The sequence below is a fragment of the Drosophila miranda genome, chromosome XL (assembly GCF_003369915.1).
Source record: "Drosophila miranda strain MSH22 chromosome XL, D.miranda_PacBio2.1, whole genome shotgun sequence".
Lineage (NCBI taxonomy): Eukaryota > Metazoa > Arthropoda > Insecta > Diptera > Drosophilidae > Drosophila > Drosophila miranda.
The window spans coordinates 24635588-24652394 of NC_046673.1; the positions used below are offsets into that span (position 1 = coordinate 24635588).

A 16807-nucleotide genomic window follows, 5' to 3' on the forward strand; every position below is an offset into this window, starting at 1 on the left:
CCAAAGGGGGAAATTTACTTGCAGAGCGAGTGAAAAGGCAGAGATTCTACATTTGGCACAAGGAACGCTCGTAAAGAATCGATCGTGGGTTAATTGTTTCTTGTATAATGTCTTTACATATTACATAAAATTTAAAATTGCATACAATTAATTCATAATAATTAAGTAGAAAGAGGGGAGCAGAGTTTGTAATTTGGTAAGCCAAAAAAAAATAATAGACGTTAAATGAAGATCGTCGCGTGGGCATGGGCATGGGTATGGGTATGGGTATGGGTATTGGTATGGGAGAGCACCCTAATTGTCCCGGATACCCGTTCCATAGTTGGCACCACCGGCTCGGTTCAGGGCCTCGCGAAAGAGGCCAATATCCAGCTCTGGCTCCACGCCCGCCTGCAGTTCCACAGCAAAGTTCTGCAATAGAAAGGATTAGGATTCGGATTAGGATCCCTGGGTCCCGTAATTCAGCATGGAAAGTACACTCACATTGAGCACATCCTTGATGATGGCCTTGTCCGTGGACATTTTGGCCCGCTGAATGACGCCCACCTCCTGGCCAATCCACGTGAGGAATATGAACTTTTTGCGCTTGGACATCTCATCGCCCATCTGTATGCGTATGTACCCGAAGGCACGCTCCGAGTCGCCGAACTGTTGGCGAAACTCCTCGAAACATTGGCCCCGTCCATGGACAATGATCTGTGGCCCATCGAATTTGAAGACCGCCCACTCGGTGTCTGTGAGATCAGAGCGTACGTCCTCGTAGGCCTCGCGAATGGCGTCCTTGTCCAGCGACGTTGCCAGTGGCATCTACGTATAAGGAAAAGGCGTAAGCGTATGTGAGTGATTATTTAAGTGCATGAATCATTGAGAGATCGTTGAGAGATCGGATCGGATTGGAACAAATCGGATCGGATGGTGGCTCAGCCAACGCCAACGCTTTGCTTCACTTTGTCTGGCTTTGGCTTGGCTTTGCTTCATGCATTCCAAGTCCACTATCGTGCCACTGGGTGCCAGCAATAAAGAGTGCTTGTATGTGTGTGTGTGTGTATGTATATCTGAATAATTTATATGCCCGCCTGCCGCCTTCGCACTCAGCCAGTGGCAAGTACGTACGAGTACTCATGACGGACATCGGATTACTTTCGCTTTCGATTCGTTTTGATTGGGTTCCGTGCCAGAAACTGAAACTGAAGCACGCCACTTGCTTAACTCTTTCCCGGATTAGTTCACCGCAACGACATGCCTAAATGAACTATTGTATCTATTGCATGTATGAGATTCTATGATCAGATGTATCTGTGACTGTGTGTTGGCTGTAGGCTCTCAATCGATCGATCGATCGACCGACCGGAAGCAATCTGCGCGTGACAGTTTTTAATTTTCAATCAGAAAGCGGGTCAAAGATTTGTCAACTAACTTTTTTGAATCTCTGCGGCTGATTGCTAGGAGGGGCGGGGCGGCGCTGTGGGTAGACAAAGTGAAAACAAACAAAGAGATGTGCCCCATAACTGTGGCCACAAGAGAGAGACTCAGGCCAGGTCTGGAGGCAGGAACAGGGGCATTCATACTATAAGTAAAAAAAGACATAGAAATAGAGACACAGATGGGAGACCCGCTCCATAATGCGTTCAATGACCGGACCGGACCGGACTTGTGTGTGTGGCATCTTGTGAGAAAAATCAATTAGAAAAGCGCAAAGCGATTTAGAAGGAGAGTGCGCCCCGTCCGTTCGGCCATACAGAAAGCAGAAGCAGAAGCAACGGCAACGGCAACGGCAACAGCAACGTCTCTGCCGAAAATATAGAAGAAAAAACCCCAAACAATTAAAGACTAAAATGATTTAGGCGACGACTTTCACAACGAAACGACAACGAAGCGACAACAACGATAACGCGATGAGAACTTCGCGAGGCCCCAAAGCTCGGACGCCGCTCCCGTTCTCTGCTGAGAGGGGAATTAATTAGTTAAAAGATGCGAAATGTGAATGCGAATGCGAATGCGAATGCGAATGCGAGCTGTGTGCCAAAAACAGAGAATGGCCCAAAGTAAAGAATAGAGAAAGAGAGAAGGAGAGACAGGCAGACACTAGTTGCAGCATCTGCCATGGGACATTCTGCAATTCCCGAAAGGAAAGCTTGCAGGGTGCCACCAGAGCGATATGAACGTTAATGGCTAAAATTAGACATATCCTCTCAGCTGATAAGCCCGATAGCGGCAGGGCCCCTTACCGTATCTCGTATCTCTGATAACACTGTGACAACAAAACAAATTAGATCCGATGCGGCAGTGGCTGTGGCTGTGGCAGTGACTGCGACTGCGCCGCTCAACAGGGCGTGGCCGCATGGCTGATCATTCAGATATGAGAGGCCTTATCGAACTTATCGGACGAGGGAGTGGAATTGACGTCTGGACAGATAAGAGAAACCCGCAGAGCGACACACTTTGAAAATTCGAATTGATTTACAGCTGGAATTTCTTGGAGGAGTCAGCCGCTGCCTGGCCGCTCCAATGGATACGATTGTTGTTCTGCCAATCTCGGATCGGCTGTTCTGTTCTTCTCTGCTTCAATTTCACACGCCATAAAAATCTGTACTACTTTGGGGCTGGCGCTTAGTCACAGAGCCCCACACGATAGCTGGGGAAAGGGATGGACGGGGCACTCCTACACGGGATAGGGTGGGGAAGTGTGGAGAAGCCTACGGCGGAGAGCCTGCCCTGCCAGAGAGAGAGAGAGAGAGAGAGAGAGAGAGTCATGCATTTGTTCATGTTCAGCGATAAACAGTAGCACTTTCATAATTGATTTGTGCTTATCACAGCAACAGAAGCAGCAGCAAAGAGTGACTTCACCGAATACTAGCACATACTTATGTTATGTCCCTGTTTCTACAGCAAGTATCTGGCGACGGACAGGACCCCGTTGACCGAGTGCGGAAGCGAGTATCAATGCAGAATTTGATGGTCGAGTGGCAGGCAGCCTGTGGCTGGTGCTTCCTGCTTACAGCCATTCCCATTTCCATTTCCATTCTGTTTCTGTTTTGTTTTGTTTTGTTGCGTTTTGCCATCTGCTGCACATGCAACCATATCTGATAGATACGTAACGACGAGCCATATAGGTACATGTATATGTACTCATAAGTATGTGCATTCATACAGCCAACACGTACTGCATCTACTATATTGTATGTGTATCCATCAATATCACCAATGTGTATTATTGAGTAAGGCCAAAAGTATATACGAGTAGCAGCAGTAATTGCAGCTAGCCAAGCATGTTGCAAATCCATGAAACTGCAACCGAAACTGAGACTGGGACTGAGACTGGGACAGAGGCGGAAAGCCGCAAATATCAGCGCTGGATACCCTTGTACAGGGTATCAATATACCGTTCAGAGCCTTGCAACGGAGCAAAGCAAAACGTTTCCGCCCCATAAAAACCAATTGAATACTAGAACAGCCCCCCGCTCCCACCACCACTGCCTCGGAACACTAATCTCGCTTTGGATTGGAGTATCCTCCAGGCATCCTCGATTGGGGGTACTTGCTGGAGGGAGGAGGTAGCAAGGGAGCATGGGGATTGGCATTCGATTGGGCCTGGGATTGCGGACTGAAATTGTTGAAATTGATTCGTTGACTAACGAATTCCAGATAAGTGAAGGCATCGAATAAAATGAAATGAAACCAAGTGAGAAGAAGCACATACTCGTAAAAGCGATACTCAATATTTCCCTCATGGAACCACACATCATTCCATCGCGGAATTCCGTTGAAGGTTCCGTGAGTCACAGACAGCGGCAGGAAATGTTTTGTGGAAGGAAAAATCACCCTCCTTTTCCGGCAGTTAGAAAACTGTTGCGACCGGTCACCGCCAACCGATTGGGCCTCGAATCGGTTTTCGATCGCGGGCAAAAACAAACCAAAAAAATACAATTCGGTGACAAATTGCCTTCCGAACTGCCTCGGACACAGCGGCAACGGCAGCGGCAGCGGCGCAGCGATGCATTTGCCATGACGTACTTGCGCAGCTGCAGAGGCTTTGACTGCGCAGTCGGAGTGGCGGCCATGCGTTCATTGCCTCTGGCCGGGTCTGGGGATACACTACCGCCCGCTGCCCGTCGCCCGCCGCTCGTTGCTGTTGTCACTGCCGCGGCTGCTGCTGTTCTTTTTTTAAAGTCGCTGCTGTTTCTGTTTCTGATTCGATGTTGTTGTTGTTGTTTTCTCTGCGCCTTAATATTTCTTCGTTTTTCGGGTTATTTTATACATACATATGTATGTATGTATGTATGTGTTTTCATATGTACGCAGTGCATCCAGTGAAACAAAGGAGCAATCTGTTTCTCTTGCTCATTCTGCGTCTGGCGGCTGTTGCTGTTGCTGCTGCTGCTGCTGCTGTTGCGTGAGTCACACTTGCGCACGAAGGTGACGACGACTCGAATAGCGAGAGGAGGAGTGTATGACCAGAATTGGCATGCCAGGAAGCGCGCTGCACTCCTCCAAAGGCGGGCGAGGGAGTCAATCCTAAGAGACACGATCGTGCATGTCTGATCTTGAATGTTCGGATGTCCTCTCTCTGTGCTGCTCTTTCTTTTACTGTTTTTTATTATTTATTCGATTTACGGCTAAATCCACCACTTGACATTGATAGCACAAGCCGAAGCCGACGCCGACGCTGCCGTTGCCGCCAACGGCAACCCCAAAGTTGGCAGTGATGCAGCTGAAAAGCTAACGACATTGTGCATACATTCATACATAGATAGATACATACATACATACATACATATATTCATACTCATATAATGTGTGTATGTATATGGGAGTGTGCTGTATTATTTATTGGCATTGCTACTGACAGCTCACCCCTCGCACCACGGCGGGCGGGCGAGCGACACTGGTGCTTTGACGCATTTGTTTCAATTCCCCCAATTGTTGCGCTTTGTTGGGACTTATTGACTGAGCTATAACCGTAAATGGTCGTCTCCGGCAGAGATTAGGTTCACGAAGTGAATTGGAGAGTTGGAGAGTGGAGGAATTACGCAATTGAAGTGCATGATGAGCGATCCGTTCCGATACTATCCGATCTGTAGAAGGGCACAACAGATAGGGGCCTCCTGCCGCCTACTGGGGATGACTTCTCGCTCTCCCTCAACACACACACACATGCACGCACACAAACGTGCAGCTAGCACAAAACACTCACACAAAGCCTGCCAGCTACTGTTATTTTGACAGCTGAAAAGCACCGCTATCTCCAGAAGAGACGTGTTCAACACTGCCATTGTGGCTAGCAGCCGCCGCCGCATAAACCACATCAAAAAGATTCTGATATAGAATGCATCGGGCATCGGGCATCGGGCATCGGCGGCGTAAGCGTACAAATGTAACTGTAACAAGTGCAGCAGCAGATACGACAGCCGACAACTCGCACTTGAACTTGATACTTGGGTCTGCGTCTGCGGCACGGCACGGCACGGGACGGCAACAACTCGTCGCCCCAACGGCGGCTGCTGCATCCGCCCCCGCATAAGGAGGCACTGACTGTGGCTGCGGAATATACATATGGATGCATGTACCTTTTCGCTTTTTGTGTCTCTCCTTCGTGCTGTCTGGTCGGGTCTGGGGTCTATGGTCTGAGGTCTGGGATATGGGGCCCCGGCCGGTTCTTGTGGACACACCGCCAAAGTCAGAGTTATTTTAAAACCCAACATGCCCCGCCACAGATACACACACACACACACACACACACACACAAACACACACACAGATACTCAATCGGTCTGGGCCCAACTCCAGCCTTTGGCTGGTCCCTCTTCTCAATCGGTGTCTCCCATTCTCAGCCTCATTCGCTCTCCATCTCCATCTCTTGTCTCTCGCTTCTTGCTGTCTCTGTTGCCCCGTTTCTTTTGCTCTTTTGTTTCCCCATCGAATCTTTTATAATTCTTAATTTTCGGTTGGTTGTATCTTGCCGCCGAACTTATTACTTTCTGTATACTGTATGCATACACATGCACATGTGCTTATGTACATATGTGTATATGTATGTACATATGTAAATATATAAAATATAGCGCCCCGGAGGACTACGAGTACTCACCCTTTTCGGCTTGCTCTCCACGATCTGCTCAACCTCGATGCCGTCCGACATGGTGGTGATTTGATGTGTGTTCCTTTATTCCTGGTACTGGGATGCTCCGACTGCTGTTGCTGCTGCGGCTGCTGCTGCTGCTGCTGCTGCTGCGCTTGCTGCAAAGAAAATGCACGTCGAAGTCCGGTCCGGTCCACTGGGTTGGATGCTGGGATGCCTGTTTTTAAGGAGCGAGTTCAACGAATCTCTGCCGCTCGACGTCGCTCTTTTTGGCACCAGGAGAGGGGAAGGTCAGGCAAGCGCAGTTCTTCTTCTGGTTCGTTGGGGGAGAACAGTGCAGTGCTGTGTCAGAGTGTCAATGTCTCAGCGTCTCAGTGTCTGTCCCAGTCCTGCTAGTTTTGTGTTGGCTAACAAAATAATGTAATGCACAGTACAGAAGTGACAAACGAAAACAAAAATATTTAACGATAAAAAAACAGAGCTAAGGCATCCGAACCGTCCAGCACGAAAAAACCGAATGCGGCTGTGCCGGCGTTCGCCACTCCAACGAAGAGGGGATCGCCGACGCCGGCATACTGGCAGACTTAAGGCGGCGCAGCCGCCAATTGTGTGAGCGAGATGGCACAGCCGCAGCTGATAAAGATTACCACAGGCAGAGCGGCACGCGGCAGCGGCAAAAAGAGAGAGAGAGTGAGTGAGAGTGAGATTGATCGAGCGGAGGAGGAGGAGGAGGATGAGGCCAGAGTAACGACTTCCCCGCATTTGGCATCATTTTTATACCCTACAAGGCTTTGTAGAGAGGGTCATATCGAATTGATTCGAAGCTTGTATTTTGTTTTATTTCTGGAATATGAAAAATCATATAATTAGAGAATTAAATATACCAATATTCCGTTTTAAATGTACAAGAGGAGGACGAAGTGGAATCTGAACAGTCCCAGATCCAGCCAGTATATGTATAATTCGGAGTCATCTGCAGTGCCCAATGGGCGCTGTGCTTGATGTTGCAGTTGGAAGCTGCCGCATGTTGCTGCCACAAGTTGCTGTGGTGAGTTTTCATGCTGCCACGCGACGTCCACGCAACATGTTGCTGCTGCCACACCGAAGCATTCGAACGACGGGGCCGCCTCCGCTAGTCAGTTGCCCACGATAGCGGTAACTTAACGGTAAGCAGGCAAGGACGAGCGCTTTCGGCCGCGTCCTCGTCTTCGTACTCGTACTCGAACTCGAACTCGAACTCGTTCTCGTCCTGGTCGTCGGTATCAGGACCGGTAACGGAATCAGACCTACCCCGTTCTCGGCCACGTTCCTCGGAGCCAGTCCTGCGCGCAAGCGTCTTTGAATTTTCTTCGAGTTTTAATTTTTTGTCTGAGCATCGGCAGCGGAAAGAGATCCCATTCGGAAATGACAATGATCCTTTGGCGTTCGATTGGGCTGTGATCGCTCGCTCGTCTGGACGTCTCTATCTGGGATGTACCCGTACAGTGCGGAGGATGCTGCCCAAACGGTCATGGCAGCGGCGGCTGCGTACAGGGCGCTGCTCGACTATTACGCCAACGCCCCCAGTGCGGCGGGTCACATCGTTTCGCTGACCCTGGTCCCGTTCAACGATACTGCAGCATCACCCTCGTACGCGGGCGGAGTCAGCGGCGGCGGCAACAACACCGACAGCGTCTTTGAGGATGGCCTGGGGTCAGGAAATGTGTTTGGAAACCAACGCCTGGAGCAAGAGGCAGCAGGCACGAGCTATGGCTTTGGGGACAGCTCTGGCTCAGGCTTTGGCTCTGGCTTCAGTGGCAATACCAGCCCCAGCCTCAGCCCCAGCCCCAGCCCAGGATCCATCTCGGGAGGCGGCAGCAGCAGCACCACCACCAGCACCACGGAGATGCCCGTCTGGCTGATACCCAGCTACAGCGTGATTCTGCTGTTCGCCGTGCTGGGCAATCTGCTGGTCATCTCCACTTTGGTGCAGAACCGCCGGATGCGGACCATCACCAATGTCTTTCTGCTGAACCTGGCCATTTCGGACATGCTTCTGGGCGTGCTCTGCATGCCCGTCACGCTGGTGGGCACACTCCTTCGCAACTTCATCTTTGGGGAGTTCCTCTGCAAGCTGTTCCAGTTCTCGCAGGGTGAGTGTTGAGGGGTATCTATGGGAGAATGGCTGGGTGGGTTGGCGTCTTGTGCGCCCCTTCTTATCCCTTTTTATGTAGATATACATAGGTATTTGCTGTTCCCATTTTGGCCTGGTTCTGTCTGCCCTTCTTCAATTAGCGGAAATTACGAACACATAAGCAAAATTGAATCACACACGTATGTGCCTCTGTGCCTGTGCCTGTGCCTGTGTGTGTGTGTATCTGTGTAGCGTGGCGCATGATGGGGCAGCATTAAAATAATTTTTTATGATTATCGTCGCATGTGGATCGTTTTATTGAGTTTGCCCCAGAAGAAAGGCAGTTCATTTTGCCCCGAGTTCCCCGAAAAGGACAACAAAAACAACAAGTGGTCCGTGGGCGTGTGAGGGTAAAATAAAATGGGGAATATATTCGGCGGCTCTCCTATCCGCCCTTCAATCCTTCCATCCTTCCATCACTCCTTCACCCCTATATCGCTAAATTGGTCGCCCTGTGGCCCTGTGGCCCTGTGGCCCTGTGGCAACAATGTCTGAGGTCTGGAGCGGCTACGGGCATTCCAAGAAAATGCTCTGCATTTTGTTCTATCCAGAAACAATACCGGGAAGGGGCAACAACGATTTTCGTTTCTATTTTCCTTTTGGCCCTATGAAAAATTCAAATAATAACATTGGAATTTGCTATTGGCAGAGACTCTTCCACTGGCTCTGCCTGCCTCTGCCTCTGTATCCCAAAACGAGAGCAGCAGAGGCCATTACATAACTTCAAATCAAACACTTGTCAGCGGCTGGGCCAGGTCCTGTTGCCAGGACAAAAGCAGCCCTTAGTCCGTTTGAAGCTATTAAAAAGACATTTGCAACATGACGGCCCTTGGATTGTGTGTGTTGCATGGGGGCATGGCGGCATGGCGGCATGGCGGCATGGCGGCATGGCGGCATGGGTGGTATGTGAACGAGATGTAATTTGGAGGGCATAGACAATTAGGTGGGACTAGGAGAGCAGAGGAGACTGGACACTGGATCTGTTTATGATCTGAGCGCATTAGCAGCCTGCCTGCCTGGCAGGACAACACTTGGACAGCCAAAAAATCACTCTGTGTCCAACCTAATGGCGGTTGCAAACCAGGAATTGTGATGCGTAAGACGCAGCCAGATTTAATCACGAGCCATGGGATTTGGAATTTGGATTTGGGAAGACAAAGCAGCGGCGGGTCCCTGACCGTTTTCTGTCTCTGTCGCCCGCTCAACGTGTCATGTTGCTCTTGCTTTTGGTACAGTTAAGGGTACAGATGTACACAGATACACGGTGTACAAAAAACGACAGACAAGAGAAAACGGAATGCGTGTCGTGACGTGGCTTGGCGTGGCATACTTCGAGGCGCAGCTTCAAGCTGCTGGCTGCTGGCTGCTGGCTGCTGGCTGCTAGCAAAAATACACTGCATACTTTCGTGCGCAAGCTGCGAATTAAATAACAATTTTAATGACAGCCAGAGCTGGGGGTGAAGGTTGAAGGTTGGAGCTGCGGCTGCAGATGCAGCCAGACATGGACCTAGACATGGAACTGGAGGTGGAGGTGGGATAAATGATACAAAAACATGACAGCGAACAAGAAGAGAACAAGCGGCACGCACCTGGCACCACCAGGAGGAGGCTTACAGCATTACAGCAGTGCAGGGTAGGGGCAGGGGCAGGGGCAGGGGCAGTGATAGTACACAGACGCGACATGGAACATGCAACATTACACAGGCCGAGACGGAGAGAGAGGCGCGCAATTACATGCTACACAAAAGCAAAGTCCATTCTCCTAATGGCACTCCATCGAGCTGGCAGTACGGGTATGAGGCACAGTGGCACTCTGGAACACAGTTGGCAAAAGCAATGAGACCGAGTGGCAACTATAAAGCAAACTGTCATTGGTCTGGCAAATGGGCTTGGGTCTCGCATTTAAAGCGGGTATTTGAAAGTCAAAGGCTTCAAACAGGAGGGAGGCAACGATAAATAACGATAATTCCGACATCAGCCCTCTCGAGTGCTCTTCCACGGTGGATGGTGGATAGGGGGGGTCCGAGTTGTCATTGGCAATAAAATCCTACTCTTCTCGTGTGTGCTCCCTGCCAAAGGGGAAAGAGGTGTGGCAGCAATCGCCAGAGACATTTCAGCTTAAGTTTAATTTCAGTTTAAGTTTGAAGGGAAATACAGGTGCAGGAGGAGGTGCACCGAAAGGAATCCCCTGTCGTTTCGGAAGTCAGCACATAAATCATTATAAATTTGCTTCTTTCGGTTGGGCTTTCTCCGGGGGGATACGAATTTCATTTCATTTTGGGTAGGGAGGCAGGCAGGCAGGCAGGCAGGACCTGGACATCTGTGCAACAGTTTTTTACCTGCTCTCTCGTAATGTGTGTGTCTGTGTACGTAGAATGCATAAAGTGTCGTTAGCAGGGCTTACACGCACAAACATTTATATCCAGAGAGTAGTCCTGGCCCCTCCTGAGCAGTTTTCCATGGGAAAACATATGGCAATCCCACGGTCACAGGTGGAACGTCCCCGCTTTTGCCTTTTGGCTTTTGGACACAGTAGCTTTTGTGGCATTGGCCTTAGTCCTGGCCTGGCTGTTTGCTTTCACCAATTGCTGTTTGGGCTGCGGCGAAACTGCATAAACAAGGAAGGCCGCCTTGGACCGCCTCACCGCACAATTTGGCTAATGAGTTTTTGAACAACGGCCGTTGATCCAACTCTCTCACGCAGCACTTACCCTGATTCCCTGAAAGTGTTTGCTGTATGTTGTCTGTTACGGCCCCCCCACTGTTCTGTTCCGACTTTTTCGGCAAAAGAGCTGCAACAGTTGAAAGCATAAGGTGGGATTCTCAGAGAAGTTTTGGCCTGGCATCGAAGCCCATTCTCATTGTCCAGGCCAAGACCCCGACTCCGACTCTGACTTGCTGCCTCAGCTTTATCTCCACTCCATTTCCCGTTTTTGTCGGGTTGCTTTGGGATTTGTTTACGATGAAGTTTTTTAATTAATGCACATTCGTCCTGGCCCTGGTCCTGGGCCTGGGCCCCGAGAACTTTCATTTCCTTCGGAATGGGGCCGCAGGGCCACAGCAGATGCCAGAGGAAACACTTAAAAGCAATATTAATACGAATATCACTGGGAGAGATGCCGCCAGCTTGAGCCTGCTCCAGACATGTTCCCCCATGTGTCTGGTGCAGTCATCCCAGGGCCCAGCTCCCAGATCAGAGCTGGAGCTCTGTTGGTTGGCTTAGCCAAACTTTCAGGCCCCACACACACACACGTTGGCTGTGCTCTGCTATACTCCTACTCCTGCCACGCCCACCTAGCCACTTTAGAGTACTTAATTTGATAAAAAGCGAACGCCACGCCGAGTATTTGGCCAACTTTGTTTCGTTTTTCGCTTTCAACTTAAATAGAATTTTGGGGCAACTCTGATTTCGTTTTGCTTGAAACTTTGCCATTGGCAAGGCCCCTTCCCCTTCCCTTTCCCTTCCCTTTCCCTTTCCTCTTCCTTTTCTTCTTCCCCTTTCCGCCCATTCAGATACACAGACATCCTCCTGGCAGCCTTCCATCTGTGTGGATGCTTAAAATGCTTGCATTTGCGAGCTGAATCATTGAATTTAAATGAGTTTGCCCCCCACAATCACACCACACATTTACTTCAGTGTTTTTCTGGTAAAGTTTCCCTTCAGATATTGAATTAAAATATAAGGAATGAACAAAATAACATCCTGCTCCAGGGGATGAGCCTGGGGATACCAAATCCATGAAAAATGCTCACAATTTACGATGGGAAATTCCACATTCTTCCTCGATAGATAGTGTGGCTTTTGAATAAACCAATTAAGAGCAAGTGCTTTGGGTGGCAATCCCTTAAGACGGAATCTCCCCCCTCCCCACCCTGCCTGGGCGCAGTATAATCTGTAAAGTGTCATTCCTCAGCGGAGGCGGCACGTACAGGAAGCAGCTCGGTGGCAACTTTGTGCCTGTCTCTCCACCATCAGCGGCCGTATCCAGTTGTCAATCATTGAAACTGGCACTAGCACTGGCACTGGCCCTAGCACAGGCCCTGGCGCTGGGACGGACTGGGTTTGGCTTTGGCCAGAACTAATTTGTAAACTTGGCAGCACCTCAGGAGTCAGTGCTCAGGAGCGCAAAGCTTGACCAGAAATGAAAATTTATAATTTCTCAAAGCACTGTCAGCCTTTTGCGTTTTTCGGGCTGGCTCCCATGGAAGAGCAGCCGTTGGCGGGACTCTGAATCTGTGGCAGATCTACAACCCAACTGGCGGCAGGCGGCAGGCGACAGGCGACATACGCGACGTATTTATGCAGAAACCATTTGAAGTCTGGCTTTGAATGAAACACACACATGTATGTCTGTGTGTCTCTCCGGCTCATCCTTTACTCTGCTCTACACTGGTGCTTTTTCCGGACTTCCGCTCCCCTTTCTGATTCGTTCGGCATTCGCCTGACCAGAACACATTTTTGCGGTCTTTCTGTGCGTGGCCGCCCGTGCCATTCCCCTTTTTTATTTGCGGCAATCAAATTTTATCGCCCAACTGACGCTTATAAATTCTGTCTGTCTGGCTGTCTGTCTGTCGGTCTGTCAGAGTCTGTCCGCATATTTATGCTGGCAGTCGAGGACTGCGTGTCGTATACGGTATACGTATACGTAATATGCTTAACACGTTCCGTAAGCCTGCCCTGCCCCTGTCCCTGTCTCTGTCTCTGTCCCTGCCCGTGTCCCTGGCCGGGACGGTATGCCTTGAAGGCGTGGTGCCCGTTTTCCGCACAAATCAAATTCAATCAGTTGCCGAAAAGAGAAAAACACTGAATCCGAGGGGCGCTGGATTGTGTGGCACACGGCCCACGGGGGGCACGGGGCACGGGGCACGGGCCACCAAATTGAATTTGTGTTCGTCTCTTGCCCGCTGCCGGCGCCTTATTTGTGCTGTCAGTTTTGCATTTGCCAATTGAATTACGCACGCACACGACCACCGCCTACCGCTCCACACATGCACATACACTCAGAGAAAAATGCCATAATAAAAAATGGACAAATATTTCAATTAAATATTCGGTTTTGAAATATAAAGGAAGCGCAATTAAATAGAATTCAGCACATAAAAAAAATGTTGAATTCAAATGGATATAGTATTTCACATAGGGGCAGTTCCGCCGAAAGGTCCACCATGTCAAAAAACATTGAAAGCCAATAAAAACCGATTTCCATATCGTTTTGTTCCCAGTCAACTAATTTAACCAATTGGCATATAATTTCATTAACATTGATCGGAAAACATATTCGAACAGGCAATGTTAGCTTTTCACGGGTTTTTGCTGTATTTTTATAGTCATATTTTCGTTTACTATTTTCTCATATGAGAAAGTTGATTCTGGATAAAAGTTTTCCCTCAAAGTCTCTCTAAGATGTTGAACTAACGAAGTAATAAGCGATTAAGTGCAGAAATATAATGGTATGGTACTAGAAACGCAACCGTCGGTGGCTGAATTGAAACACTCTCGGCGCCTCGGCCGCCGATCTGTTTCGTGCTCTCTGAATTCGCCCTCGCTCGTTCGTGCTTTGCGCTCACCTGTGCTGATTGGGAATTCGCTTGGGAGCTAATTCGCCCTCGCTCGTTCGTGCTTTGCGCTCACCTGTGCTGATTGGGAATTCGCCTGGGAGATAATTCCCCCTGCGCTCGTTTTTGCTTTGTCTAGGAATCGCGACTGGCTTAACACAGCCCAGACTTATGTCCAAACGTAAACGAAATTTGTTCAAATGCCACTCTGGGTATGGTTGTTCTCTCAGTGTAGCCGTACATGCACACATGTAACGTACACATTGATGTTGTGCTGTTGAGGCCTTTGTATTTTGAAATGATTTAGTTGTCAAGACGTTTCGCGGCTGCCAGCCGGCGAATCAATCAAATTGCTTAGCCCCCGTGCAAGCCTTAAAGCCAAGTAACAAAAATCAAACACGTACGCGTCCGTGTGTGCGGCATGGTCCTGTGGCATGTGCCGTTAGTAGGCAGAGGGGTCAGGAGGGAGGAGGGGTGGCCGTTGTTTGTTTTAAGCCCAAGAGCACAAGAGCCCAAGCACCTGTCAATCTAAGGTAAACTTCAATTCGAAAGAGTTAAACTGGGTGGCGGCGGCGGGCCAATTCCGTCCTGGGGCAGGGGCGGCACTTTGTGTTTTAATAGTTTGAACACACGTACTCGTATTTACATGTGTTTGTGTCCGTGCAACATAAAAATTCTGTTTTAGCGCGACCTGATGCTCCCCCGCGAAGCGCCCGTAAACATGCGGAACGTGGTGGTAACGGGGTGGAGGCGTGGGTAACGCTTAATGGCAACTCACACAAATTGCATCGTGTAGCACATGCCCCACGGGGAAAAAGCACCAGCACCAGGGACATGGACAGGGACATGGACAGGGACAGGGACATGGACAGGGACAGCAAAGGACACAGAAGTAGACGGGTTTTAATATGCAAATAGTGTAATTAAAATGCAAGGAGAGCGGGAGTGCAAGCAGGCGTCTCCTGATGCAATCTCCAACATTAGAGGCGTGACTTCGGACTTCATGGTAATGGCCTAATCCAAAGTTTTATCTGCTTCCCCTGCAGCTGCCTCCGTGGCCGTGTCCTCGTGGACCCTTGTGGCGATCTCCTGCGAGCGCTACTACGCCATCTGCCATCCGCTGCGCTCGCGATCCTGGCAGACCATCAGCCATGCCTACAAGATAATCGGATTCATTTGGCTCGGGGGGATCCTGTGCATGACGCCGATAGCCGTCTTCAGTCAATTGATACCAACCAGTCGGCCAGGTGAGTTTCGCTTCCTCTTCCGCCTCAGACTCCGATCAAGGCTCCTTCCTTCCTGTGAGGCAAACTGACCCGATCCTCACTCACATCCTGACCCACACAGGATACTGCAAGTGCCGGGAGACATGGCCTGATCAGGGCTACGAGCAGTTCTACAACATCCTGCTGGACTTCATGCTGCTCGTCCTGCCCCTGCTGGTGCTCTGCGTGGCCTACATCCTCATCACCCGCACCCTCTACGTGGGCATGGCCAAGGACAGCAGCAGGATAATGGCCATGCAGCAGACGGCCACGGCAGCAGGCCCAACCACAGCCCCATCCACCGGGGTAGTGGCTGCCGGGGGAGCTGCAGCAGCTGGGCCCAGCAGCAATAGCAGCAACAGCTGCATCCTGGTGCTGACCGCCAGCACAGTCTACAACGGTGAGTCCCGGCCTGTCGTTGTATCAAGTATTGCCCCACTCACCTCTGGTCCCCGAGAGCAGAGAGCAGCAACAACAACAATGGCGCCGCAGCCGCAGCTCCTTCGCCTGCGCCTGCCCCAGCAACAGCAACAACGAGAACGACAACGACAACGACAACGACCGCGACACTAACTACGAGAGCATCAACGTCAGCTATGAGCAAAACGACAAGCACAACCACAACGACGGTGACGCTGGCCAAGATGTCCTCGCCCAGCATGCGGGTCCAAGACGCTGCTCTTCGCAGGTAAGTCCGAGTCAGAGCGAGAGTGGGTGATTTGTGGGTTTCTGAGGACTGACTCTAGGCTGGGAACTGTATTTGACTGTCCTTCACTGTCTAGATCAAACGAAGCAAAGACTCTGGAGAGCAAGAAGCGAGTCGTGAAGATGCTGTTCGTCCTGGTGCTGGAGTTCTTCATCTGCTGGACGCCACTGTACGTGATCAACACGCTGAGCATGTTCATCGGACAGGCGCTGTATGAGTATATCGACTACACCTCCATAAGCTACCTACAGCTGCTGGCATACTCCTCCAGCTGCTGCAATCCGATCACTTACTGCTTCATGAACGCGAGCTTCCGGCGCGCATTCGTCGACACCTTCAAGGGCATGCCCTGGCGGCGGGCTGGGACTGGGGCCGCGGGCGGCATTGCCTTATCCGCCAGCCAAGTGGCGAACAACAACCCCAATGCCCTCAATGCCAATCCTGGCCAAGCCATGGGCATGGGCACCTGGCGAACACGTTCGCGCCACGACCCACTAAATTCGGTGGTGCACACCAGCAGCGCCACGGCGGCTGACAGTCCACGGCTCTAGGCTGTAGGCTCCACAGATCCAACGAGGACTAATGTAAATATGTACATGACTCGTATTTTTTTATTATAGCGAACTCTTTGTTTTTTTTTTCGATTAGAACGTATCGTATATGATTGTAAAAATTAGTTCATATCTGAAATCTGTCTATTGGTGTTTCAATACTTCTTAAGGTTGCCGCAAAATAAACAAACTCAAATTCAAACTCAAACTCAATATATTTTTCATTTGGCTGAATCGCGGGGATTGTAGCTGCTGATGGATTCTTCTTATCCGCCGATAATTATGCACCGCCTGGGCATCGAGGGGACTCAAGAGCTCAAGGCGCAGAGAAAGCAGAGACAGGTGACAATTCATCATCGAAAATGAGAGCGGGTTCGAGGGCGAAGGTCTGTTCGGCTTTCTCTCAATTTATTTCGATTTTCTTTACCTATCCGTACCGGAGAACTGCAAAAATCACATTTTTCTTATTTTACTCAT

At 50.1% G+C, this 16807-nt stretch overlaps 2 protein-coding genes across 2 annotated transcripts; one reads left to right on the plus strand and one right to left on the minus strand.

The window, feature by feature from the left end:
• Positions 1-82: 82 nt before the first annotated feature.
• On the minus strand, positions 83-6159 carry LOC108153685 (coactosin-like protein). The gene is made up of 3 exons (XM_017283811.2): positions 6089-6159; positions 484-807; positions 83-411 (listed from the first exon to the last, which is right to left on the minus strand). The coding sequence occupies exons 1-3, from the start codon at positions 6137-6139 to the stop codon at positions 295-297; spliced, it is 492 nt and encodes a 163-aa protein (XP_017139300.1). The 5' UTR covers positions 6140-6159; the 3' UTR covers positions 83-294.
• A 789-nt stretch (positions 6160-6948) lies between these two features.
• Positions 6949-16527, plus strand: LOC108165106 (gastrin/cholecystokinin type B receptor). The gene is made up of 5 exons (XM_017301163.2): positions 6949-8211; positions 14855-15055; positions 15156-15473; positions 15536-15761; positions 15856-16527. The coding sequence occupies exons 1-5, from the start codon at positions 7551-7553 to the stop codon at positions 16328-16330; spliced, it is 1881 nt and encodes a 626-aa protein (XP_017156652.1). The 5' UTR covers positions 6949-7550; the 3' UTR covers positions 16331-16527.
• The last annotated feature ends 280 nt before the right edge of the window (positions 16528-16807 follow it).

What these genes read in the sequence shown, in the direction of transcription:
- LOC108153685 (XM_017283811.2), bottom strand. Translation starts at nt 6,139, where the DNA reads ATGTCGGACGGCATCGAGGTTGAGCAGATCGTGGAGAGCAAGCCGAAA. An exon ending in TGGAGAGCAAGCCGAAAAGG is followed by an intron (nt 808 to 6,088) that starts GTGAGTACTCGT and finishes CCTTATACGTAG; the next exon opens with ATGCCACTGGCAACGTCGCT. An exon ending in TCATCAAGGATGTGCTCAAT is followed by an intron (nt 412 to 483) that starts GTGAGTGTACTT and finishes TTTCTATTGCAG; the next exon opens with AACTTTGCTGTGGAACTGCA.
- LOC108165106 (XM_017301163.2), top strand. Translation starts at nt 7,551, where the DNA reads ATGTACCCGTACAGTGCGGAGGATGCTGCCCAAACGGTCATGGCAGCG. An exon ending in GATACCAACCAGTCGGCCAG is followed by an intron (nt 15,056 to 15,155) that starts GTGAGTTTCGCT and finishes TGACCCACACAG; the next exon opens with GATACTGCAAGTGCCGGGAG. An exon ending in CAAGACGCTGCTCTTCGCAG is followed by an intron (nt 15,762 to 15,855) that starts GTAAGTCCGAGT and finishes TTCACTGTCTAG; the next exon opens with ATCAAACGAAGCAAAGACTC.